The 26,347-nt window shown below is 45.8% G+C and overlaps 1 protein-coding gene and 1 long non-coding RNA gene across 7 annotated transcripts in view; both read left to right on the forward strand.

The window, feature by feature from the left end:
- LOC118396866 (membrane-associated phosphatidylinositol transfer protein 3-like) overlaps positions 1-26,347 on the forward strand; it is a 121,271-nt gene that overhangs the window by 60,919 nt on the left and 34,005 nt on the right. For all 3 annotated transcript variants that reach the window (XM_052467626.1, XM_052467627.1, XM_052467625.1), the window contains 5 exons: positions 7,290-7,479; positions 11,851-11,991; positions 13,388-13,581; positions 16,829-16,986; positions 17,866-18,036. In XM_052467626.1, coding sequence (XP_052323586.1) covers positions 7,290-7,479; positions 11,851-11,991; positions 13,388-13,581; positions 16,829-16,986; positions 17,866-18,036 — 854 coding nt within the window. The remainder of the gene's footprint in view (positions 1-7,289; positions 7,480-11,850; positions 11,992-13,387; positions 13,582-16,828; positions 16,987-17,865; positions 18,037-26,347) is intronic.
- On the forward strand, positions 8,170-9,034 carry LOC127908688 (uncharacterized). 4 transcript variants are annotated; one of them, XR_008068036.1, is made up of 3 exons: positions 8,170-8,205; positions 8,445-8,539; positions 9,015-9,034. It is a non-coding gene; the product is annotated as an uncharacterized LOC127908688 (long non-coding RNA). The 4 variants fall into 4 exon arrangements; XR_008068035.1 differs by lacking the exon at positions 9,015-9,034 and adding an exon at positions 8,920-9,004; XR_008068033.1 differs by lacking the exon at positions 8,170-8,205 and adding an exon at positions 8,242-8,300.

Genomic DNA, 26,347 nt, shown 5'->3' on the forward strand with positions numbered 1-26,347 from the left:
CGGCAGAATAAATACACCCCTGGTCACGCGTAAACACTGTTCACATTCATCGCAGCCATGTTGTATTCCTTCTCACATCTATGCACTCGCTTCCTCTCACCTTTTCCCTTTGTTTGTGGACTTCAATGCACAACACATTAGCTGTATGTGACCAGGCAAAAAAACATTTCCAAGCCAAACCATGTCATAACTGCTACACACAGCCTACGTCGTTGTCACCATAACTAAAGTAACGTCATAGTCAACAAATCTTCCCAGTGGCGCAACAAGTATTTGATACACTGACGATTTTGCAGGTTTTCCTACTTACAAAGCATGTAGAGTTCTTTAATTTTTATCATAGGTTCACTTCAACTGTGAGAGACGGAATCTAAAACAAAAATCAGGAAAATCACATTGTATGATTTTTAAGTAATTAATTAGCATTTTATTGCATGACATTAGTATTTGATACATCAGAAAATCAGAACTTAATATTTGGTACAGAAACCTTTGTTTGCAATTACAGAGATCATACGTTTCCTGTAGTTCATGACCAGGTTTGCACACACTGCAGCAGGGATTTTGGCCCACTCCTCCAAACAGACCTTCTCCAGATCCTTCAGGTTTCGGGGCTATCGCTGGGCAATACAGACTTTCAGCTCCCTCCAAAGATTTTCTATTGGGTTCAGGTCTGGAGACTGGCTAGGCCACTCCAGGACCTTGAGATGCTTCTTACGGAGCCACTCCTTAGTTGCCCTGTCTGTGTGTTTCGGGTCGTTGTCATCCTGGAAGACCCAGCCACGACCCATCTTCAATGCTCTTACTGAGGGAAGGAGGTTGTTGGTCAAGATCTCGCGATGCATGGCCCCATCCATCCTCCCCTCAATACGGTGCAGTCGTCCTGTCCCCTTTGCAGAAAAGCATCCTCAAAGAATGATGTTTCCACCTCCATGCTTCACGGTTGGCATGGTGTTCTTGGGGTTGTACTCATCCTTCTTTTTCCTCCAAACACGGCGAGTGGAGTTTAGACCAAAAAGCTCTATTTTTGTCTCATCAGACCACATGACCTTCTCCCATTCCTCCTCTGGATCATCCAGATGGTCATTGGCAAACTTCAGAAGGGCCTGGACATGCGCTGGCTTGAGCAGGGGGGCCTTTCGTACGCTGCAGGATTTTAATCCATGACGGCGTAGTGTGTTACTAATGGTTTTCTTTGAGACTGTGTTCCCAGCTCTCTTCAGGTCATTGACCAGGTCCTGCCGTGTAGTTCTGGGCTGATCCCTCACCTTCCTCATGATCATTGATGCCCCACAAGGTGAGATCTTGCATGCAACCCCAGACCGAGGGTGACTGACCGGCATCTTGTACTTCTTCCATTTTCTAATAATTGCGCCAACAGTTGTTGCCTTCTCACCAAGCTGCTTGCCTATTGTCCTGTAGCCCATCTCAGCCTTGTGCAGGTCTACAATTTTATCCATGATGTCCTTACACAGCTCTCTGGTCTTGGCCATTGTGGAGAGTTTGGAGTCTGTTTGATTGAGTGTGTGGACAGGTGTCTTTTATACAGGTAACGAGTTCAAACAGGTTAATACAGGTAATGAGTGAAGAACAGGAGGGCTTCTTAAAGTCTGTGAGAGCCGGAATTCTTACTGGTTGGTAGGTGATCAAATACTTATGTCATGCAATAAAATGCAAATTAATTACTTAAAAATCATACAATGTGATTTTCTGGATTTTTGTTTTAGATTCCGTCTCTTACAGTTGAAGTGTACCTGTGATAAAAAATACAGACCTCTACATGCTTTGTAAGTAGGAAAACCTGCAAATCCTGCTGAATTTCCTAGCTTAGTAAGTGATACTGAAGTGGAAAAAAAAATACAAAATCGCTCTCCAGCTCTCTCTTGCTTCTACTTCATTTTGGAAAACATTGATTTGTTCAAAACTGTTCAACTGTTGTCCTTCTCTCACTTTGAAGCAACTACTGAACCACATTTTATGCACTGCAGTGCTAGCTAGCTGTATCTTATGGGCCATTCCAATGAATATGTGCCTTTTCTGTCCCATATTATATGCATAAATATGCATGAAAAGTATCTGTATAATACATTATATTATCAAGCAAAGTGTCCTGCTCTTTGTCCTGATTGCAATTTGAAGATACATCATGTAAAACCTAATAAAAACTACCTAGAACAATGACAAATTTTGATTTGAGCCCATCCCCGCTCTCTAACACTACACTTCACAATGAAATATAATCATTAGAATCATTCAGAAATCTTTTTTTTTTTGTATTATTGTTTGACTCTATTTCCAATTTAGACATAAAATACATTTTCTCATCGGAAATTCCTAATATGCTAGTTAAAATACACATTTTAGTCATGCACCCAGGTTTTTACTCAGTTCTGTTACCCTGACACATTCCCCCCTCTAAAAATGTGGGACATTCCACAAGTCACATGATCAACCGGAAGTAGCATCATTTGAGTCTCCAGAAGGTCATGGGAAGACCAAAAGTAAGTACGTTTTCTCACTCTTTTTTCTGTATTTTGTATAAATTTGTAAGTATGATTGAGAATGTTTGTTTTTTAAAGATAGTTTTGGTAAACCACTTGAAAGTGCTAAGTGTTATTGTGTTATTAGCATCGATGCCATGTGGCTACATTTCATATATTTGAAAATGCTATACTAAAAACTCAGTCCTGAATAAGAGTAACAGGAGTGAGAAGTTTTGAATGAAATATTCATTTCAAATGTGTATCTGGTATATACATTGATTCATTATAATACTATTCTCTTGATTTTAAGTTTCACAGTTGGAATTACTGAAAGTGTTTTCAGTTTTACAATATTACTTACAGGGAGCCAATCGATTAAGTGCTTAACTATGGTAAGCAGAAACAGAAACAAACTGAAGAGCTACAAAAGCAGCTACAGACACAAACCTGAAAAAAAGGATGGGTATAAGGAAGAAATTCTGCGTATGAAACAGAATAATCCATCTCCACGTACAAAAATTGACAAACAAATGAGACAGCTACCACGTGCTACAATACAAAATACTCTTCTCTTCCATGAGGCCTTAGTGGAGGACATCTGGCAGAGGTACAGAAACTCACAGGGAGAAAGGGAAAGGCAACTCATCTCAAAGATAGTGACAGGAAAACCTATAAAAAATATAGGCTGCAACGTCTCTCCCAAGGTTCATTTGGGTTTTCAAAGAAAAGGTGACTGATGAATGCGAAGAATGCAGAACTAAACTTAAACTACCAAAGGAAGAGAAACAATGGGGTGGTAGATGGCTTCATAAACAATGTCAGAGATATTTACACCAGCGATGATGTCAGTCGAATTACGACTGGGAAGTGGCAGACCCTCACCCAGAAGAAAATCAGAAGAGGTTCCTTTTGAACACGATGACAAATCTACGTGAAGTTTTTAGCAGAACATGATGGGTTGATCTCATACTCCCCTCTTCTGCTCACTACACCCCTTTTGGGTTGTTCACCCAAGTGACCGGGAGACTTGCATGTGCAAGCAGCACGAAAATCTCAGTTTATCGTACAGAAACTGCACCACCTGAAGATTATCAACACTTTCAATTCTGATGAACTTCTAAAATCCATCACATGCAACATGATGTGCATGTGTGGTGTGCAAGGACCTCTCTGGCCCCGTCTCAGGCCAATATATACAACGATAAGAATGAAGTTACTTATGTCCAGTGGGCAATTGTGGATAAGGAGCACAAGAATGACCCCAATGGTAGAACATCCACCATCAAAAAAGAGTTCCAGCCCACCCAAGAGCAACTGCTGGAACAGCTGAACCTGATGCTGCGCAAGTTTAAGAGGCACACTTACAACATCAAGAATCAGTTTACCCACTACAGGGCACTGAAACAAGGCTTGAAAGCACATGAATGCTTAATTCATCTGGACTTTTCCGAAAATGACCTCTATAAGTACAGAAATACAGACGGTCCACTTCAGAGCATCACACCATCAGGCAACATTGCACACAGGTGTGCTTTATGTGCATACAACCCCCCGACCGGTGTCCTTCTGCGCAGTGTCCCCCTCCAGACAGAAAGGCCCACCAGCAATCTGGCAGCACTTATCACCAGTGCTTGATTATGTGTAGAGTGCACATCCAGAGGTCTCCACTGTCCATTTTTACAGTGATGGCCCTTGAACTCAGCATAAGCAGCAAGGGAATTATTTAATGTTTTGTACTAAGCTGTTCAGAAGAGGATTCACTGCTGGATCGTGGAATTTCTTTGAGGCAAGCCCCGGAAAGTGTGCCCTGGATGGAGTGGTAGGGCCCTGAAGAGGATGGCTGATAGTCTTGTCAGCAAGGTGACAGATATCCCTGATGCTTCAGAGCTGTTTTCTGTGTTGTGCAAGACAGATACAGCAATCAAGTTGTTTTTGTGGAAGAGGAAGCAGTCAACAGAGCAGTGTCAGAGATGCCCGAGAATGTGCAACTAGTTCCATCTATGATGAAGATGCATCAGGCAGTAACCCTAGGCCATGGAGAGCTGACCTACAGGGACGTCAGCTGTTTGTTCACAGCAAGACAACATCTGAACTGTGAGTGCTTTAATGCAAAGCATTTCACATTTAATTGACAGAAGGCTCCCACGACCACAGAAAATCAGTGGCAAAGTCCTGGTCGTTGGCAAATGGTGTGTGCTGAAGTACGACGGTCAATGGTACCCTGGCATCATCACAGACAAACACACACTGTTTGTTGTATGAAAAGGGATAGGGGCCAACAGGTTTTGCTGGCCAGCCCGCAAAGACATTCCTTTGGTACCCGTTTCAAGACATCCTGTGTACCATTCGTTACATGGAAACTGACAACGAAGTCTGGGCCAAAATAGAGATTGTTTTTGATCATTCTTTTATTGGAGTTCTATATTAAATTTTAAAAATGATATGTCGTGTTTACGAGGGAATGTTGTGTTTTCTATGTATTTTCAAGTTAATATTAGGTACTGGCAGTCAATGTAGAGATCTGAGGATCTGTTTAATATGCTCAGCTTTTTGTATTTGTTGTCTTTCTTGCCTTTTGTAGAGGAAGATGGAGAACCCATACTGTGCAGAGGCAGGAGACAGACACACATGCTGCAGGGGGAGGAGCGATACTCACACCTTCTCTCTCCCACCCCACACACACAAGCACATGTTCACATACACACACACACAATTGTTACTGCTTTTATGTTGCTATTTAGACTAAGATATTTTTTGCCAAATATAATGACCTCTGTTTTATCTTTGTTTAATTGAAGGAAGTTCTGTGACATCAAGTTATTCTCACACACACAAACACTCATTCCTGTGACTCAGTGCTCATTCCTGTGAGTCAGTGCTCATTCCTGTGACTCAGTGCTCATTCCTGTGACTCAGTGCTCATTCCTGTGACTCAGTGCTCATTCCTGTTACTCAGTGCTCATTCCTGTGACCCAGTGCTCATTTCGGTTACTCAGTGCTCATTTCTGTGACCCAGTGCTCATTCCTGTGACTCAGTGCTCATTCCTGTGACTCAGTGCTCATTCCTGTTACTCAGTGCTCATTCCTGTTACTCAGTGCTCATTCCTGTGACCCAGTGCTCATTCCTGTTACTCAGTGTTCATTCCTGTGACCCAGTGCTCATTCCTGTGACTCAGTGCTCATTCCTGACTCAGTGCTCATTCCTGTTACTCAGTGCTCATTCCTGTGACCCAGTGCTCATTTCGGTTACTCAGTGCTCATTTCTGTGACCCAGTGCTCATTCCTGTGAGCCAGTGCTCATTTCTGTGACCCAGTGCTCATTCCTGTGACCCAGTGCTCATTTCTGTGACCCAGTGCTCATTCCTGTGACCCAGTGCTCATTCCTGTGACCCAGTGCTCATTCCTGTGACCCAGTGCTCATTCCTGTTACTCAGTGTTCATTCCTGTGACCCAGTGCTCATTCCTGTTACTTCATTGTGTTTTATTAAAACAAATAAAGATAAACCACTTATTTTTCAATTATGTTTGGTCTATCCTTTAAACAATTGTTTGAAACATCACATTATATATTTTTTTTATAAAATTGAGGTTGGGGTCTCCCTTAAAAATAAAAAATGGCTTTGTGTTTTTAAAAAAAGACATTTTGCCTGCATATGTTGTGACTTTTTAGCTACAGATATATATATTTAATAACATGCTGTTACAGTGTAAGTACTTACAGTTCTCAGCTTTAATAGCAGACAGTCGGCCATTCTGCGGTCAGATACATTCAAGGCAAATGGCAGTTGTTACCGAGAACATTGCCTAACTGTACCTGTGAAATAACTGAACAGAAAACAGTTCCTATCACCTACACATAGGCACATAGGTGTCTTATTATAGTGGTGTCACAGTTTCTTGCTCCATGTTCCCCACCGCAGACACAGGGGATCTGTTCACAGAGAGAGAGAGAGAGAGAGAGTGGGGAACATGGCGCATGACATCACAGCTTCAGCTTGCCATTTACCTGGGAAGCTCATTTTCTCTCCTGGCTATTCTTATAAATGGATACTGCTGGGTAGGGACCTCCTCTACAGATGGAGTCTTCACACCACGCAGACCCCATCCTATCCATGACTGCACCCATATTTCAGCCTTGGAACAGGTTTGGCAAGTTCCTGTAATCTGAGCTGCTGATGGATGGTGATAGGTACAGCTGTTCAAGGAGTGCTGGCAAGGGCAAGGCTATTGTTCACTGTTTCCCCACACTGTTGGATAATGGATCTTGGACACTCTGTCACTCTGATTCACACACACGATGCACACACATCAGATGAACAGAGCGTAGGGTGCTATCAGACATTCAGAGGAGGCGAGGTTGTGCCAGCAGGGGAGAGTCTGCCAGCCTGCACCTGTAAGGAGAGTGGAAGAGAGAGTGAGTGGAAGAGAGAGAGTGGGGGGGGATGAATAGCCACAGGCTCATTCATCATATTTATACATTCCATGGTAACAACTCATTTTGTTGGCTCTTTATCCCAAAATAACCTTGGATTATCAGAAACAGCCAATTACAAGACTTTTTCCAAATTCCATTTCCCATGACATTTTTGTGCAGTGGAAACGCTTGATGAATGAATGCCTGTTGATACTGTAAATGTCAGAGGGCTTTCCATTCACCATATAGATACTTTCCATTTTCCATGTAAGACACAAAACTATGGGAATACAAGTCCTTTTTCAGGGATAAAAAACATATTGAATTGATTGTTATTCAAGGCACACAAATGACTTCCTGTTGTGTGTTCCCCTCCTTCCTATCCCCTCCAGTCTGAACCCGTACAGCTATGACGAGAGCTGTGTGTCCAGCAGCGTTGACCACCTGCCCCTGGCTGCCCTCCCGCTCCTTGCCATCGCAGCACCAAACTACCAGGACGCCGTGGCAACTCTCATCACCCGCACCAACCAGGTCTACCACAGCTTCCTCGAGTCCCAGGACGGACAGGGCTTCACTGGCCAGGTGGGTCTGTCCTCTAGTGTCCCCCCCCCCAGACAGGGCTTCACTGGCCAGGTGGGTCCGTCCTCTAGTGTCCCCCCTAGACATGGCTTCACTGGCCAGGTGGGTCTGTCCTCTAGTGTCCCCCCTAGACAGGGCTTCACTGGCCAGGTGGGTCTGTCCTCTAGTGTCCCTCGAGACAGGGCTTCACTGGCCAGGTGGGTCTGTCCTCTAGTGTCCCCCCTAGACAGGGCTTCACTGGTCAGATGGGTCTGTCCTCTAGTGTCCCTCGAGACAGGGCTTCACTGGTCAGGTGGGTCTGTCCTCTTGTGTCCCTCCTAGACAGGGTTTCACTGGCCATGTGGGTCCGTCCTCTAGTGTCCCCCCCCAGACAAGGCTTCACTGGCCAGGTGGGTCCGTCCTCTAGTGCCCCCCCCAGACAGGGCTTCACTGGTCAGGTGGGTCCGTCCTCTAGTGCCCCCCCCAGACAGGGCTTCACTGGCCAGGTGGGTCCGTCCTCTAGTGTCCCACCCCCCAGACAGGGCTTCACTGGCCAGGTGGGTCCGTCCTCTAGTGTCCCCCCCAGACAGGGCTTCACTGGCCAAGTGGGTCTGTCCTCTAGTGTCCCCCCCCCAGACAGGGCTTCACTGGCCTAGTGGGTCTGTCCTCTAGTGTCCCCCCTAGACAGGGCTTCACTGGTCAGATGGGTCTGTCCTCTAGTGTCCCTCGAGACAGGGCTTCACTGGCCAGGTGGGCCTGTCCTCTAGTGTCCCCCCTAGACAGGGCTTCACTGGTCAGACGGGTCTGTCCTCTAGTGTCCCTCGAGACAGGGCTTCACTGGCCAGGTGGGCCTGTCCTCTAGTGTCCCCCCTAGACAGGGCTTCACTGGCCAGGTGGGTCTGTCCTCTAGTGTCCCCCCTAGACAGGGCTTCACTGGCCAGGTGGGTCTGTCCTCTAGTGTCCCCCCTAGACAGGGCTTCACTGGCCAGGTGGGTCTGTCCTCTAGTGTCCCCCCTAGACAGGGCTTCACTGGTCAGATGGGTCTGTCCTCTAGTGTCCCTCGAGACAGGGCTTCACTGGCCAGGTGGGTCTGTCCTCTAGTGTCCCCCCTAGACAGGGCTTCACTGGTCAGACGGGTCTGTCCTCTAGTGTCCCTCGAGACAGGGCTTCACTGGTCAGGTGGGTCTGTCCTCTTGTGTCCCTCCTAGACAGGGTTTCACTGGCCAGGTGGGTCCGTCCTCTAGTGTCCCTCCCAGACAGGGCTTCACTGGCCAGGTGGGTCCGTCCTCTAGTGTCCCCCCCAGACAGAGCTTCACTGGTCAGGTGGGCCGTCCTCTAGTGTCCCTCGAGACAGGGCTTCACTGGCCAGGTGGGTCTGTCCTCTAGTGTCCCCCCTAGACAGGGCTTCACTGGTCAGATGGGTCTGTCCTCTAGTGTCCCTCGAGACAGGGCTTCACTTGCCAGGTGGGCCTGTCCTCTAGTGTCCCCCCTAGACAGGGCTTCACTGGTCAGACGGGTCTGTCCTCTAGTGTCCCTCGAGACAGGGCTTCACTGGCCAGGTGGGCCTGTCCTCTAGTGTCCCCCCTAGACAGGGCTTCACTGGCCAGGTGGGTCTGTCCTCTAGTGTCCCTCCTAGACAGGGCTTCACTGGCCAGGTGGGTCTGTCCTCTAGTGTCCCCCCTAGACAGGGCTTCACTGGCCAGGTGGGTCTGTCCTCTAGTGTCCCCCCTAGACAGGGCTTCACTGGTCAGATGGGTCTGTCCTCTAGTGTCCCTCGAGACAGGGCTTCACTGGCCAGGTGGGTCTGTCCTCTAGTGTCCCCCCTAGACAGGGCTTCACTGGTCAGACGGGTCTGTCCTCTAGTGTCCCTCGAGACAGGGCTTCACTGGTCAGGTGGGTCTGTCCTCTTGTGTCCCTCCTAGACAGGGTTTCACTGGCCAGGTGGGTCCGTCCTCTAGTGTCCCTCCCAGACAGGGCTTCACTGGCCAGGTGGGTCCGTCCTCTAGTGTCCCCCCTAGACAGGGCTTCACTGGCCAGGTGGGTCTGTCCTCTAGTGTCCCCCCCAGACAGGGCTTCACTGGTCAGGTGGGCCGTCCTCTAGTGTCCCTCGAGACAGGGCTTCACTGGTCAGGTGGGTCCGTCCTCTAGTGTCCCCCAGACAGGGCTTCACTGGCCAGGTGGGTCCGTCCTCTAGTGACACCCCCCCAGACAGGGCTTCACTGGCCAGGTGGGTCCGTCCTCTAGTGTCCCCCCCAGACAGAGCTTCACTGGTCAGGTGGGCCGTCCTCTAGTGTCCCTCGAGACAGGGCTTCACTGGCCAGGTGGGTCTGTCCTCTAGTGTCCCCCCTAGACAGGGCTTCACTGGTCAGATGGGTCTGTCCTCTAGTGTCCCTCGAGACAGGGCTTCACTGGCCAGGTGGGCCTGTCCTCTAGTGTCCCCCCTAGACAGGGCTTCACTGGTCAGACGGGTCTGTCCTCTAGTGTCCCTCGAGACAGGGCTTCACTGGCCAGGTGGGCCTGTCCTCTAGTGTCCCCCCTAGACAGGGCTTCACTGGCCAGGTGGGTCTGTCCTCTAGTGTCCCCCCTAGACAGGGCTTCACTGGCCAGGTGGGTCTGTCCTCTAGTGTCCCCCCTAGACAGGGCTTCACTGGCCAGGTGGGTCTGTCCTCTAGTGTCCCCCCTAGACAGGGCTTCACTGGTCAGATGGGTCTGTCCTCTAGTGTCCCTCGAGACAGGGCTTCACTGGCCAGGTGGGCCTGTCCTCTAGTGTCCCCCCTAGACAGGGCTTCACTGGTCAGACGGGTCTGTCCTCTAGTGTCCCTCGAGACAGGGCTTCACTGGCCAGGTGGGCCTGTCCTCTAGTGTCCCCCCTAGACAGGGCTTCACTGGCCAGGTGGGTCTGTCCTCTAGTGTCCCCCCTAGACAGGGCTTCACTGGCCAGGTGGGTCTGTCCTCTAGTGTCCCCCCTAGACAGGGCTTCACTGGCCAGGTGGGTCTGTCCTCTAGTGTCCCCCCTAGACAGGGCTTCACTGGTCAGATGGGTCTGTCCTCTAGTGTCCCTCGAGACAGGGCTTCACTGGCCAGGTGGGTCTGTCCTCTAGTGTCCCCCCTAGACAGGGCTTCACTGGCCAGGTGGGTCTGTCCTCTAGTGTCCCCCAGACAGGGCTTCACTGGTCAGGTGGGCCGTCCTCTAGTGTCCCTCGAGACAGGGCTTCACTGGTCAGGTGGGTCCGTCCTCTAGTGTCCCCCCAGACAGGGCTTCACTGGTCAGGTGGGTCCGTCCTCTAGTGTCCCCCCAGACAGGGCTTCACTGGCCAGGTGGGTCTGTCCTCTAGTGTCCCCCCCAGACAGGGCTTCACTGGTGTGGTGGGTCTGTCCTCTACTGTCCCACCTAGACAGGGTTTCACTGGTTAGGTGGGTCTGTCCTCTACTGTCCCACCTAGACAGGGCCTCACTGGTTAGGTGGGTCTGTCCTCTAGTGTGTCCCCTAGACAGGGCTTCACTGGTCAGGTGGGTCTGTCCTCTACTGTCCCACCTAGACAAGGCTTCACTGGCCAGGTGGGTCCACCCCTCTAAAGTGTCCCCCAATAAATGGCGTTACTGGCCAGGTGGGTCCATCCGTCTAAAGTGTCCCCCAATATAGGGTTTCACTGGCCAGGTGGGTCCGTCCTCCTAAAGTGTCCCCTCGGCTCCCACAGGGTCACACTGACTCACTAGAGATCAGTCATACTGTAAGGAACAAAGGAGGAGAAGAGGAGAGAGACAATGGGAGATCTCATTCCCTCTAATCTCTCAGGCCAAATCCAATGATGTGCTGCAGTCCATTTAATGGAAGCCAATAATTTCCAGAGGAAGTGATGATTGGGATAGAGAGGGCTGGGTAATCCTCTGTGTTCACTGTGGGGACTAGTGTCGCCAGAGACCTGCAGCTTTATCATGCCGTCTGAAGACCCCATTAACTCTCACACACCTGTGGACAATCCCCTCTCTGATAAGGACCTGTGTTCAAAATTAAGCGCTGTAATTTTAAAGAGCGCATTATCGGCAAAACCATACAATGTTTAAACTCTATTAAATTGAACTTCATCTCCTTGCATAACTTTGACAAGATTTGTGGGCATAACGCAATTCTTAGTCAGGAAGCCAAGTACAATGGTGGCACGTCAAACCAATTAAGGAGAAAATTGTGTTGTTCCCTCAGACTGAGTCAGTCCTAATGAAGTGTGCTATTGACATTCAGATACAACTGTGGATCTGAACAGGCACGGGGCCTAAATATGCCTGCTGGGGAGGCTTGGCAGCCTTCATTGATTGAGTGGAGAGAGGTTTTCTAAAACGGTGTGTGTGTACTGTATGTGCGTCTGTGTGTGCGTGCATGTGTGTGTTCCCGTCCAGGTGTGTGTGATGGGCGACTGTGTGGGAGGTGTGCTGTGCTTCGACGCCCTGTGTTTCAGCAACAGCAGTAGTAGTAGCCAGAGGCAGCATAGCAGCCCCAGCCACAGCAGCAGCAGGAACAACAGCACTGAGAGCCTCAAGGTAGGAACATGACACATTACAACTCAATCAACTTGCTCTCTAACATGTTCTGTAAAACTGCACTTGTGGATGCCCCTAAGAGAATTTTGAATTGAGGTATTACACTTTCAGTTTGTGCTTTCTGTGCTATTCAACTATCTCCCCATGGCGTGTAGCTAGAATTGTGTAAGTTCTTCTCTGTTCAGACAGCTTTCCTCTCAGAAAATCTCTCCTACCCCATGCTATCCCGGCCAAGACCTTGAAATTACTCGGTGTCCTCTCTCTCAGTCCTGAGCTGGCCTGTCTTATCCTGTTTTTTTACACCCAGTTACCGTAGCACTGCATGATCCCCTGGGCTGCTCTTTCTGTCCGAGCCCCTCCTCTCTCCCCTCTCTGCTCTCAATTCAATTCAAGGGCTTTATTGGCATGGGAAACATGTGTTAACATTGCCAAAGCAAGTGAGGTAGACAACATACAAAGTGAATATATAAAGTGAAAAACAACAAAAATTAACAGTAAACATTACACATACAGAAGTTTCAAAACAGTAAAGACATTACAAATGTCATATATATATATATATATATATATATATATATATATATATATATATATATATATATATATATATATATATATATATATATATACAATGTACAAATAGTTAAAGGACACAAGATAAAATAAATAAGCATAAATATGGGTTGTATTTACAATGGTGTTTGTTCTTCACTGGTTGCCCTTTTCGCTTGGCAACAGGTCACAAATCTTGCTGCTGTGATGGCACACTGTGGAATTTCACCCAGTAGATATGGGAGTTTTTCTCTTTCTCTCACTCTCTCTATATCTGTTCTCCTATTTCCCCTCTCTCTCTCTAACCTCAAATCTACTTTGCCCACTTCTACTCTCCCATAGCCTCAAACATAAAACAGGATTAAAATCTCTCTGGAGTTAGCAGACGTGGGTTGAAATACTTCTGAGGGTATTTAAATTACTTTCAGAGACATTTCAAAGTAAGTAGTTGAATATTAGAATGTATTTGGAAATACATATGGAAAGTATTGGTTTGTATTTGAAAAATAATCAAACACAGGCAAGTGTATTTTTAAATACAAATATTTAAATACTCCATGCATTTAAACTCAGGTCTGTTTGGTCCTAAGGGTATTTTAAATAATGTATTTAGAAACAAGAATTTGAACAAAAATACTCATACACAGAAAACAAGTATTTCAAATAGAAATACTCAAATACACATGTATTTAAATCCAGGTCTGGTAGCTAGCCAGCTCCCACATTCTCATATGTGCTGAGAGAGAGGGATTAGCAATGAGCTGCTCGTTTTTGTACAGTTATGGTATTTGAGTGTGAGTGAAGCGTGAAGGCTTGTGTCCCTCGCTCTCTTCCTCCCACGCAGGATAACCCTGAGGACAGCCCCTGTCACAGCCCCAGCCTGGGCCTCAGCTCCAGTAAGAGGCTGAGTAAGAGCAACATTGATATCTCGGCAATGCCCAGCGATGGACACAGCCAGGCCAGACAGCCCCTCAGCAGGAAACAGAGCGACTCGTACGATGGAGACACATCTACAGGACAACACAGCTTCTTCAGCAGGTACTGTAGACAGAGAACAGCACCCTGATGGAAGCTAGCCATAACCCTAACCTTAGCTTCATGTCCACTCCCGGCTCAACCCTAACTCTAATTTCAATTTCTATTGTCCTCCAGAAGTGGGGGACAATACCTCCAAAAGCACAATTCATGCATCATGTTTGGATTATGAGGCAGTAGTAACAGTGTACTTTTCCTTTTCTCACTGTGATACACAGTGGGGATTATTCTGCCTTTTCTCTCTCTTGGCAAGGACTCTGTTGACATTCCGATTCAATTAAGATAAAGGTTAAATACTGTATGTAGATACTCAGACTTAGGGAAAATCCCATAATAGTATACTCCTACCATCACATTCTTGCCGTATACCACTGTCATTAGAATCATATCTGAATACATGTTTTCTTATCACGCAGTTCTATACCCGATGTTTATTCCAGACATTTATAGTGACATTTTGAATGATGTGTATATGAGTGCAGATCTATCCATCTAGCTATGTTCTCTGTGGTGTGATGGGATAACCCAGATGTACTATAGCTATCTGGCCCTCAGCCAGGTTGTTATGGGATGTTTTATTTCTATGTGTGTCACTCTGTCATCAATATTTGCTGCAATATGGTCCTTTCTGCCTGCCTGTCTACCTGTCTGCTTGTCTGCCTTTCTGTCTGTCTATCTACAGTATATGCCTGCCTGTCTAACTTGCCGACCTCCCTGTCGGCCTGCTGTAGTCTATAAATAGCCAGTGTGCATACTGTAGGAGACTGACTACTGCAGCTATAGCTGGCTGGATGGGGAGCTCCCAGCTCACTACCATGCTACCAATTAACCAGCACCAAGCAACCAGTGTTCCCATTCCAAGTCACATGTGAGGCTCACGTAGTTATAGTCATAGAAATAGCATTTTATTTAGCAGGCTACAGTAGCCAGATCCCTGACAACCTAGGCTGAATCGTAAATGGCACCCTATTCTCTATGAAAGTTCCCCCAGCCCATCCCACAGGGTATCCCCACCCCCTCACAGGGAGGGCTCTGCTCTGGTTCAGTTTAGGCTGTTTTTAGAGCTGTGATACCCAGGCATCAGCCCACTCATCAGGGGCCTCTGGGAAGCCTGCCTATCTCTGGGTCACCTGCCTGTCAAAAGCTTCCCTTTTCACCTCAACCAGGGGATTTTACTCTATCCGCAGTCCTTGCAGTTATATCTGCAGTGTGGATTTAGGGTAATTAAATATTGCATGGCTGAAGGGTGGGTGGTTGGTGGGCGGTTTGAATAAAGAGAAACAATACCTTTAAAAAATCTGTAAATGTATCATTATTGTGAAATGTATATAATCTACATTGACGTTTTTCTTTCATTATTTTAGGCTATCTGGTATTAGTGCTTAAGCCTATACATTCCGGCTTAAATGTATACGCGCCAAATTGCCGACATCGACAATCGCCAAATAATGTTTTTGAGAAGAGGCAGAAAATGTTAACATCAATCCATGGTGGAAAAAAGGGCATTGTCGAAGTTTAATTCAATAAGACAAAAGCAGAGAAAGGAGAGTTGAAAATAAAGAGAAGGGAGGGACAGAAAAGTCATGTTTGGAAAAGATTTGGTGAAGTGGTTAAAGAGGATGATAGCATCCTGCCAGAATCCCCCCCCCCTTCTATTTTCCTTAATTTTGTGGCTAGATTCAAATACTTTCTGTGGCACACAGAGTCAAAGGTCTTGAGTTTTACAGGTGTTGCTCGAGGTTTGAGCAAGAAAACAATAACTGCTTCGATAAATTGAACGAAGTGCTGCGCATAGCCTATATATGGATGGCCTACGTGTATCAACTTTCACAGTGAATGCTTTCGTTTATACGTTTTGTGCAAATTACTTGAACATCGCCAAATGCATCATAAAAAATAGTGTGCCTATTTAATGCAACCCTTGATGTCAATAGATCGCAAAGCTGCATTCAACTGAGCTACGCGTTTGGAACGAGTTCACTTTCTCATCCATAGCCTAAAATGCATAACAAGTGCAAGTTAACTGTTAAACACATCTGATCTGAAGGCAGGGGGCATTTAGGACGTCTTCTACTGCGGATCGCTAAAATATCAATTAAAATATTATGGCGACACTATACCATGGTTTGTTACGGTTTAGAAACTTGGGAGTCAAGCTCGAGTTATCAGTGTCGCCTGTTATTGCCTGGACTTGTTGAAATAGCTTCACACCTTGGAGAAAACCTCCAGGATTCTGTCATAACTGTCAATTTATATATGCCCTACATTCAAAAGTTTGGGGTCACTTAGAAATATCCCTGTTTTTCAAAGAAAAGCAAAAAAAAATGTCCATTAAAATAACATAAAATTGATCAGAAATACAGTGTAGACATTGTTAATATTGTAAATGAGTATTGTAGCTGGAAACTGCTGATTTTTAATGGGATATCTACGTAGGCGCACAGAGGCCCATTATCAGCAACCATCACTCCTATGTTCCAATGGCACATTGTGTTAGCTTAATCCATGTTTATCATTTAAAAGGCTAATTGTTCATTAGAAAACCCTTTTGCAATTATGTTTTTACTTTATCATATAGACAGGCAGTTGCAGATGGGTTATTAGCAATTTGCTGTGAATTGATGGAGGGCAGGAAAGTAGTTTGTAAGTTAGAGCAAGTGAGAGAGGCAGGTAGTGGGAAGATGAAAGACAAATAGAGCATCCGGCAATTCAAGGCAGATTGATTTACCCTTTTAGGCTGGCCACAGACCATAATCCTTCTCTCCATGCTGGCCTTTGTGATGGAAGTGTTAGTTATGGTTAAACTGGAGGGGTCAAGAGGTCTTCTACAGCTGCAGGGTCTGTAGGTTTATAGCCATGCAGTAGGTTTAAGGCCAGTTTGGCTGTTCAAACATCCACAAGCCCCATCCATCTCTCTGCTCTGCCTACTAAGGCCCCAGTCTTGTCTCCCAGATAAAACATGCTCATCCAACCTGTTATTTACATGCCCACTCAGGACACACAAAGTGGATTTAGTAGTAAAATCCATTATAATGAGTAGGAGAGATGCAGTATTTGAATTTGAGTCAGTCTCTCTAAGAACGAAGTAGTAGATTTGTTGTTTGGTATACCCTTCCATTTTCTTGTTTTTCTACAGGAATTGCAACATTTGTAGATTTGGTTTATAAAAATAAAACACATTCTCTCTACTTCTCTCTTCTCTTTCATCTCCCTCTCTCCTTCCATCCCTCCCTCCTTCCTCTTCTCCCAGTCTGATGCAGGAGGGGGTGGACCTGCGTCCTGGCAGCAGCAGCAGTCTGATTTTGAACCCAGGGAGGTTTGACTTTGAGGTCTCTGAATGTTTCCTGCTGGGCTGTCCACTTGGCCTGGTGCTGGCCATGAGACGTACAGTACTGCCTGCTGTCCAGGGTAGGTGTTGGTAGAGAAACACACACTTCTCACACACCTCTGTGTCTAGGCAGACCCTGATGCAACACCTTCCCCACAATTTTTAGCTACCTCGCTGATGGACCAGATCGATCATCATACTTCTTTTGCTTGAATACACCACTATGTCAGATGCAGCTTTTTAGAGCCTTTTTAGACTATAAATATATTTAAAGGGCTGCCTTTCCCACACATCACCAGTGCAAGAAAAAGTACTCTATTGTCATACTTGAGTAAAAGTAAAGATACCTTAATAGAAATAGAAAATTACTCAAGTAAAAGTCACCTACTGAAATACTACTTGAGTGAAAGTCTAAAAGTTTTTGGTTTTAAATATATTGAAGTATCAAAAGTAAATAGAATTGCTAAAATGTACTTATGTATCAAAAGTAAAAGTATAAACCATTTAAAATTCTTTATATTAAGCAAACCAGACGGGGAATTATTTTCTTTTTTTCTTTTTTATTGGCGGATAGTCAGATGCATTCTCCAACACTCAGACATCATTTACAAACAAAGCATTTGTGTTTAGAGTCCGCCAGATCAGAGGCAGTAGGGATGACCAGGCATGTTCTCTTGATAAGTGTGTGAATTGGACAATTTTCCTGTCAAAATGTAACGAGTACTTTTGGGTGTCAGGGAAAATTAATGGAGTAAAAAGTTAAAGTTAGCAAAAATATTAATAGTAAAGTACAGATACCCCCCAAAATGTCTTAAGTAGTACTTTAAAGTATTTTTACTCAAGTACTTTACATCACTGCACATCACATTACACATTTTGTACACACAAGCTTTATAATTTATTAGTTCACAGACTAAGAGCCCCCCAATCTCTGCTTTCTGCTGTCCTGTGTCCCTCAGTAAGCCAACTCCGTCCTGCCTGCACCCAGATCTTCAACCTGTTCTACCCCTCGGACCCCTCTGCCTCCAGACTGGAGCCCCTGCTGGAGCCCCTCTTCCACAAGCTGCCCCCCTTCCCCATGCCACGCTACCAGCGCTACCCCCTGGGAGACGGACGCTGCACACTAATAGGTGAGTCAGAGGGAAAGTGTTAATAGAAAATCAATTCAACTATGGAGGAGATACCAGCGTATTTTCTGTTATAATTGTATCGCCGTACTGTATTCATCAGCTTTTGGGTTTTGCATTTCAAATCCAGTGTGAAATATTTGGATAATTCTAAGTAGGTTGGTTCTACACTACACCATTTAGAGCACCTTAACTTAGACTGTTATTTCTTCTGCCGCACGGCAAGCAGTACTAGAGCGCCAAGACTGGCACCAAACGGCTCCTGAACAGCTTCTACCCCCAAGCCATAAGACTGCTGAACAGTTAATCAAATAGCCACCCAGACTATTTGCATTTTAGTTTTTTCCTCTATGCACACTCACTGGACTCAACCCACACATTCACACAAACTACACTGAACGCTACCCACACATCCACACAAACTACACTGAGCTCTACCCACACATTCACACAAACTACACTGATCTCTACCCACACATTCACACAAACTACACTGATCTCTACCCACACATTCACACAAACTCCACTGAGCTCTACCCACACATTCACACAAACTACACTGAACTATACCCACACATTCACACAAACTACACTGATCTCTACCCACACATTCACACAAACTCCACTGAGCTCTACCCACACATTCACACAAACTACACTGAACTATACCCACACATTCACACATACTATACTGGACTCTACCCACACATTCACACAAACTACACTGAGCTCTACCCACACATTCACACAAACTCCACTGAGCTCTACCCACACATTCACACAAACAACACTGAACTATACCCACACATTCACACATACTATACTGGACTCTACCCACACATTCACACAAACTACACTGAGCTCTACCGACACATTCACACAAACTACACTGAGCTCTACCCACATATTCACACAAACTACACTGATCTTTACCCACACATTCACACAAACTACACTGAACTCTACCCACACATTCACACAAACTACACTGAACTCTACCCACACATTCACACAAACTACACAGAACTCTACCCACACATTCACACAAACTACACAGAACTCTACCCACATATTCACACAAACTACACTGAGCTCTACCCACACATTCACACAAACTACACTGAACTCTACCCACACATTCACACAAACTACACTGAGCTCTACCCACACATTCACACAAACTACACTGAGCTCTACCCACACATTCACACAAACTACACTGAACTCTACCCACACATTCACACAAACTACACTGAACTCTACTCACACATTCACACAAACTACACTGAACTCTACCCACACATTCACACAAACTACACTGAACTCTACCCACACATTCACACAAACTACACTGAGCTCTACCCACACATTCACACAAACTACACTGAACTCTACCCACACATTCACACAAACTACACTGAACTCTACTCACACATTCACACAAACTACACTGAACTCTACCCACACATTCACACAAACTACACTGAACTCTACCCACACATTCACACAAACTACACTGAGCTCTACCCACACATTCACACAAACTACACTGAACTCTACCCACACATTCACACAAACTATACTGGACTCTACCCACACATTCACACATACTATACTGGACTCTACCCACACATTCACACATACTATACTGGACTCTACCCACACATTCACACAAACTATACTAGACTCTACCCACACATTCACACATACTACACTGACACATCAACACACACCTACATGACACACACCCACACACTACATATGCTCACACACACAAAACACACACACAAAACACACACATGCATATGGATCCCACACACACTCACACGTAGACACACTTTCACACTCCTTCCCACTCTTGCCATACGCTGCGGCTACTCTGTTTATTATCTATTGTGATTGCATTGTCACTTTTACCCCTACCAACATGTACATTTGACCTAAATGACCTCAACTACCTCTTACCCCTGCACATTGACTCGGTACTGGTACTCCTTGTATATAGCCTTGTTATTGTTATTTTATTGTCTTACTATTTCCTCTTTTTATTTATCAAAATGTTCTCACTTTTCAACTCTGCATTGTTGTGAAAAGGCTCGTTAGTAAGCATTTCACAGGAAAGTACACCTGCTGTATTCTGTGCATTTGACAAATACATTTGATTTGGTTTGTAGTGAGAAGGCAGGGGTAATGCTAGGATTTCTTAGATTCTGAAACACACACACACAAATGCGTGCACATACACACTCTCTCACACACACACAGTGGTGGAACTGAGGCTCTCACTGTCTGTTAGCCTTACAGAATCATAGCCGAAGCATTGCGTTTCAAAGTCATTATAATTCATCCTCTGGTGTGGTACGTTACCCTTAGACTGCACACGTACAGACCTGTGTTTGTGTGGTGTGGTATTACTGGGCTAGATGTGTCAGGGTAGGTAAGTATTAGGGCTGGCTTTAACACCCTAATAAAGCCCTGATTTATTTAAATAATGTTTTTGCCTCCTTTTGGGACATTGAGACTTAAACACCTTGCCTCTGCCCCTGCCTCTCTCAAGGTAAATCACTGGGAGGGAGTAGTACGAAGGCTGTACAGTATACTGGAACCTACAGCCGTTCTGGTTCTGTCAAGGGGGCGAACCTGTACATCAAGCTGCTTCACGCTACCGAAACAGGAGAAAGGATCCTGCCCTATGGAACATTCTGGCTCGGACACTGCTTACTTATGGTTCATAAGGGAGTGCCACAGACCTAAACATGTTCATATAAACCTACTTCGTGAAGTAACCGCGAAAAATTCAGATAATGTCACAGCAACATCAACAGCAAATGATCTGTTAGCAACTCCCCATATTAGGAAACTGCTTACTCACAATATGTTTTCATCATGTTCAGAAGTCCCTCTCAGTTAGAAAACATGATGTTTGATTAGAGGGGAGGAGTCTCATGGTGCATCAGTAGTTTGAGAGACTGGTGTTGTGCAAGGAGACTTTCACACTCTCACATCTGCCTCCCAAATGGTATCCTATTCCCTATATAGAGCACAAGCAGTGCACAAGCAGTGCTCTATATAGGGAATAGGGTGCCATTTGGGACACAGCCACAGTCTCTCACAGCTTTACTGAGTTTTAATTACACCACTAAATCTATTGATCAGGCTCAGAGGCTGTCAAATTATGAGTTAAATGAAAACACACCCATGCAGACACACACACGCACATACACACACACACACACTGAAACACCCCACTCATTTCCCTTGGTGCTATAATGTGGTAATTAGTTAAAGCGATGATGACATGGAGAAGCGATCAAATCCTACTCCTATGGGTAAGGCTCTACCATCAATACCCATCCACATTGTGGAGTCTTTATTGTGACGAAGGGCAGTAATACAGAGAAAATATGCTTTCTGTTTGGTTGTGTTTCTGTTGACTGAGCTTAAAGCTGGAAGTGAATGAGGATCATCTGGTACTGTAATAGATAAACAGCTAATGCTTTGGAGCTGTCAACTTCTGAGTTTGTATGGTTATGTCTTTCATATCGCACAGGGAGTTCAGTCCTTGCATTGCACGGCAGCAATATTCTACACACACACACACACACACACACACACACACACACACACACACACACACACACACACACACACACACACACACACACACACACACACACACACACACACACACACACACACACACACACGTACACACACATACACACACACACAGACAGAGAGAACAGTATACCTTTGAAGCTGGGGTGTAGTGAAGGCCACAGTATAATCCTGAAAATCTCCTCTTTTTGTCCGCTGTCCACCACAACCTTGGTGCTTTCATTCTCCTTAATCCCTATCTATAGCTCAGACCCTCCATACTGATAGTGGTGTTGTGGTCCCTAATCGATTCCTGGTTCTCCTGGTAGCTCCCTACGCCTCTGTCCTCACCCCTCTCCTACCCACCTGCCCTCTTCTCTCACCCCTTTCCTACCCCCTGCCCTCTTCTTTCACCCCTCTACTACCCCCTGCCCTCTTCTTTCACCCCCTCTACTACCCCCTGCCCTCTTCTCTCACCCCTCTCCTACCCCCTGCCCTCTTCTCTCACCCCTCTCCTACCCACCTGCCCTCTTCTCTCACCCCTCTCCTACCCACCTGCCCTCTTCTCTCACCCCTCTCCTACCCCCCTGCCCTCTTCTCTCACCCCTCTCCTACCCACCTGCCCTCTTCTCTCACCCCTCTCCTACCCCCCTGCCCTCTTCTCTCACCCCTCTCCTACCCACCTGCCCTCTTCTCTCACCCCTCTCCTACCCCCCTGCCCTCTTCTTTCACCCCTCTCCTACCCCCCTGCCCTCTTCTCTCACCCCTCTCCTACCCACCTGCCCTCTTCTCTCACCCCTCTCCTACCCCCTGCCCTCTTCTTTCACCCCTCTCCTACCCCCTGCCCTCTTCTCTCACCCCTCTACTACCCCCTACCCCCTGCCCTCTTCTTTCACCCCTCTCCTACCCCTCTGTCCTCTTCTCTCACCCCTCTCCTACCCCCTACCCCCTACCCCCTGCCCTCTTCTCTCACCCCTCTCCTACCCTCTGCCCTCTTCTTTCATGCCTCTCCTACCCACCTGCCCTCTTCTCTCACCCCTCTCCTACCCTCTGCCCTCTTCTTTCACCCCTCTCCTACCCCCTTCCCTCTTCTCTCACCCCTCTCCTACCCCCCTGCCCTCTTCTCTCACCCCTCTCCTACCCCCTACCCCCTGCCCTCTTCTCTCACCCCTCTCCTACCCTCTGCCCTCTTCTTTCACCCCTCTCCTACCCTCTGCCCTCTTCTTTCACCCCTCTCCTACCCACCTGCTCTCTTCTCTCACCCCTCTCCTACCCTCTGCCCTCTTCTTTCACCCCTCTTCTACCCACCTGCCCTCTTCTCTCACCCCTCTCCTACCCACCTGCCCTCTTCTCTCACCCCTCTCCTACCCCCTGCCCTCTTCTCTCAGCCCTCTCCTACCCCCTGTCCTCTTCTCTCACCCCTCTCCTACCTCCCTGTCATTACCTCCCCCTCAGATATTGTCATATATCTCCCAATTTCTCTCTCTCTTTCTCTCTCTCTCTCTACTTCCTGCCTCTCTCTATCTCTTTCGCTCTCTTTCACACTCTCTCTCTCTCTCTCTCTCTCTCTCTCTCTCTCTCTCTCTCTCTCTCTCTCTCTCTCAGAACATAGAACTCAAGCATCTGACCCTCTTTATCCCTCTCTGTTTCACCCGCAGTCTTATTTTCTTTCAAATATTTTATTTTATATTTTGCATTATATGACAGTCACCAACATTCGGAAGATTCTGTCTTTCTCTCATCTCCCCCTCATCCATCACTCTCTCTCTCTGTAACACTCTCAACCTCTGTTTCTCCTCCAGCACACATCGTTAAAATCCTGGTGGTGTTTCTTTCTCTCGACAGAGAATGCGTCACAGTCAGTGTCCCCTGTCTGTGTGCAGTGTGCTGTGAAAGACAAAGTCCCCACAACACTGAAGTGACAGAGGATGAGGGCTCCACTGAGAGTAGAAGTAACAGGGCTCATTAAAGATAGCAAATAATTGATTGAGTGTGTGTTTTTTATATTTATTTTACTAGGCAAGTCAGAACAAATTCTTATTTTCAATGACGGCCTAGAAACAGGGGGTTAACTGCCTTGTTCAGGGGCAGAATGACAGATTTTTACCTTGTCAGCTCGGGGATTCGATCTTTCAACCTTTCGGTTACAAGTCCAATGCTTTAACCGCTAGGCTACCTGCCGTCCCTTTGTTTGTGTGTGCGTTAGTAGAATGTGGTGCCAACATTTTGACTTGCAGCATTTTAATTTAAAGGATATTTGAGAAATTTACCAGACCCATATGCATTGGGTGCGTAACGATGCTCAGAATGATAGAAATCACATTTAGATGATGGTTATTCATAACAGAACATGCAACTCAAGAATGCAATGAAATTTTGAAAAGGGGAGATCTTAAGATGCAACAACTAGCATGGGTTGCTAATATAACCAGCATTGTGCCTTTGGCTACTGGACAAAGAAGCAAAGGTCATTTGAAAACATAAGAGAATTATGCTACTGATTTCAATGGCATAATGAGGTCTTTATAAAATAATTGTCTTCACAATTCTATGGTCTTATTTAACTTTGAAGAAAGGTAAGACATGCCTCATAATATAAAGTAAAACATTTAGGTTTCAAACAATTAAGTATATGTTTTCAAAATGCCTACTGCCTCCAAAGTGTTGTGTGGCGCACTGAAGCCTCCCTACTGTTTCTTATATGCAATTGAATGGAGAATGGTAAGTGCGCTTCATTTACCAATTGGGAAATAAAGCTATTTTTAGTAGCTCTTTTTAATTGTGGCCATCAAAACAGCTTTTAACACACAATTGAATTTAGAATATACTGTAGGCTCTGTATCTGTGTGCTGGGCTCGTGTGATAAACATAACGACTAACAAAAACAACCAAGCGCCAATTTAATTCTACAAAATTATGCAAATGAACCTATAGATAAGGATGACTGGTCAAATGTATTTCCATCGACTGGTATTTCCTACAATGAATAGGATAAAATGCATTATTTTACAATGGGATTATTTTTTTTTTTCGGGCAATTGGCCAGAGCTTTTAATTTTTTTTACAGGAAACTCTGGTGTGTGTGTGTGCGTGCACGTGTGTTCAAGCATGTGCTTGCGTACGCGCACGTGAAAGGATACAACAGATGAAAGAAAATATCTGTCACACCCAGTCACATTTTTACACCAATTGCCATACAACAAAACACTAATTTCACTCTCCAATAGACACACACACTCTAGTATGCTGATAGTTTATTTTCCAACATTTACTTAGCCCTGTGTGACACCATCAAGATGTATGTGACCATCCATGGCACCTTTCCCCATGCCTTTAAAAAGACCAGTCCAAACTGTTGGTTTTTCTTGGCCACCATAACCGCAGGCCTGTATTAGCTCCACCTGATTCCCCCACACGCCTGCCTGGGAAAGCGGCCTAGAATTGGTATTCCGCTGCGGCTGCCAGTCCCTTACAGACGGTGGAAATTAGACTGACAGCCGGATAGCGTGGAGAAGCATCTGATGCTTTGTTTAAACGCCCGCTAAAGGTCACAACGGCAGCAACACAAAGAGTTAACCTCACTGGAATGGATTGGTATTGAAAGTAGACATCCTTTAAGGACCGAGCTGATAGATGATGGCTCCCAATAACATATTTTGATATGCAGACATGCAAACACACAGGAATATAATTACATATAGTAAATACACACTTATACATACAGACACACACACACACACACACACACACACACACACACACACACACACACACACACACACACACACACACACACACACACACACACACACACACACACACACACACACACACACACACACACACACACACACACATAAACACAGACGCATCATGAAAACAAGCATCCAACACACAAATTGCCTCTCCATAGATAGCTGGTTATATAAAGGAATACAAACGGCGGTCCTCTAACAGATGACCAGTAGAAGTGGAGATGCACTGCTCCCTGTTTAGCATTCTGATACAGGAACATTCTCTCATTGTGTATCTCCAGATTCTACCATCCATGCTGCTCTCTCAAACTGTTCTCCCCTCATCCCCTCCCCCCTGCTGCCCATAATAGAAAGCATCCAGCCTTTGTGTTCTACTGGCCCTGTCATAATGTAAAAATGACATTCCTGACTACTGATGGATCCGCTGGTTCAACATGGAGAGGACATATCCTGCTGAGAACATGTAATCAAACAGGGTCTGGTCCACCCTCTACATCTGTGGCATCCAGTAATTCACTACTCGGTAACCAGTAATCACACACACATACAAAAATACAAATACAAAAATCCACATACATGCATAACAAATGCATGCACACATCTTCTGACAGACAGACAGACACACACACACACACACACACACACACACACACACACACACACACACACACACACACACATACATTATACACACACAGACCTGCCCTTAAATATGGCTGTGCTTAATGGAAAGTTCTCCAGGCAGACATTCAGGCAGCCACTCAATGAAATGTTTCCCAGGCAGACACTCAGACTGTCTGTTCCTTTCAGAGGAACAGTCAGTCAATGTTAAATGTAATGAGAGAGATTACCATGCTATACGGCAAGTGTCTTACATATAACTGAGACAGAAGACAGACCGACAACAGACTGTGTCTGCATCTCAAATGGGACCCTATTCCCTATAGTGCATTACTTTTGAC

The sequence above is a fragment of the Oncorhynchus keta genome, chromosome 18 (genome assembly GCF_023373465.1).
Source record: "Oncorhynchus keta strain PuntledgeMale-10-30-2019 chromosome 18, Oket_V2, whole genome shotgun sequence".
NCBI lineage: Eukaryota > Metazoa > Chordata > Actinopteri > Salmoniformes > Salmonidae > Oncorhynchus > Oncorhynchus keta.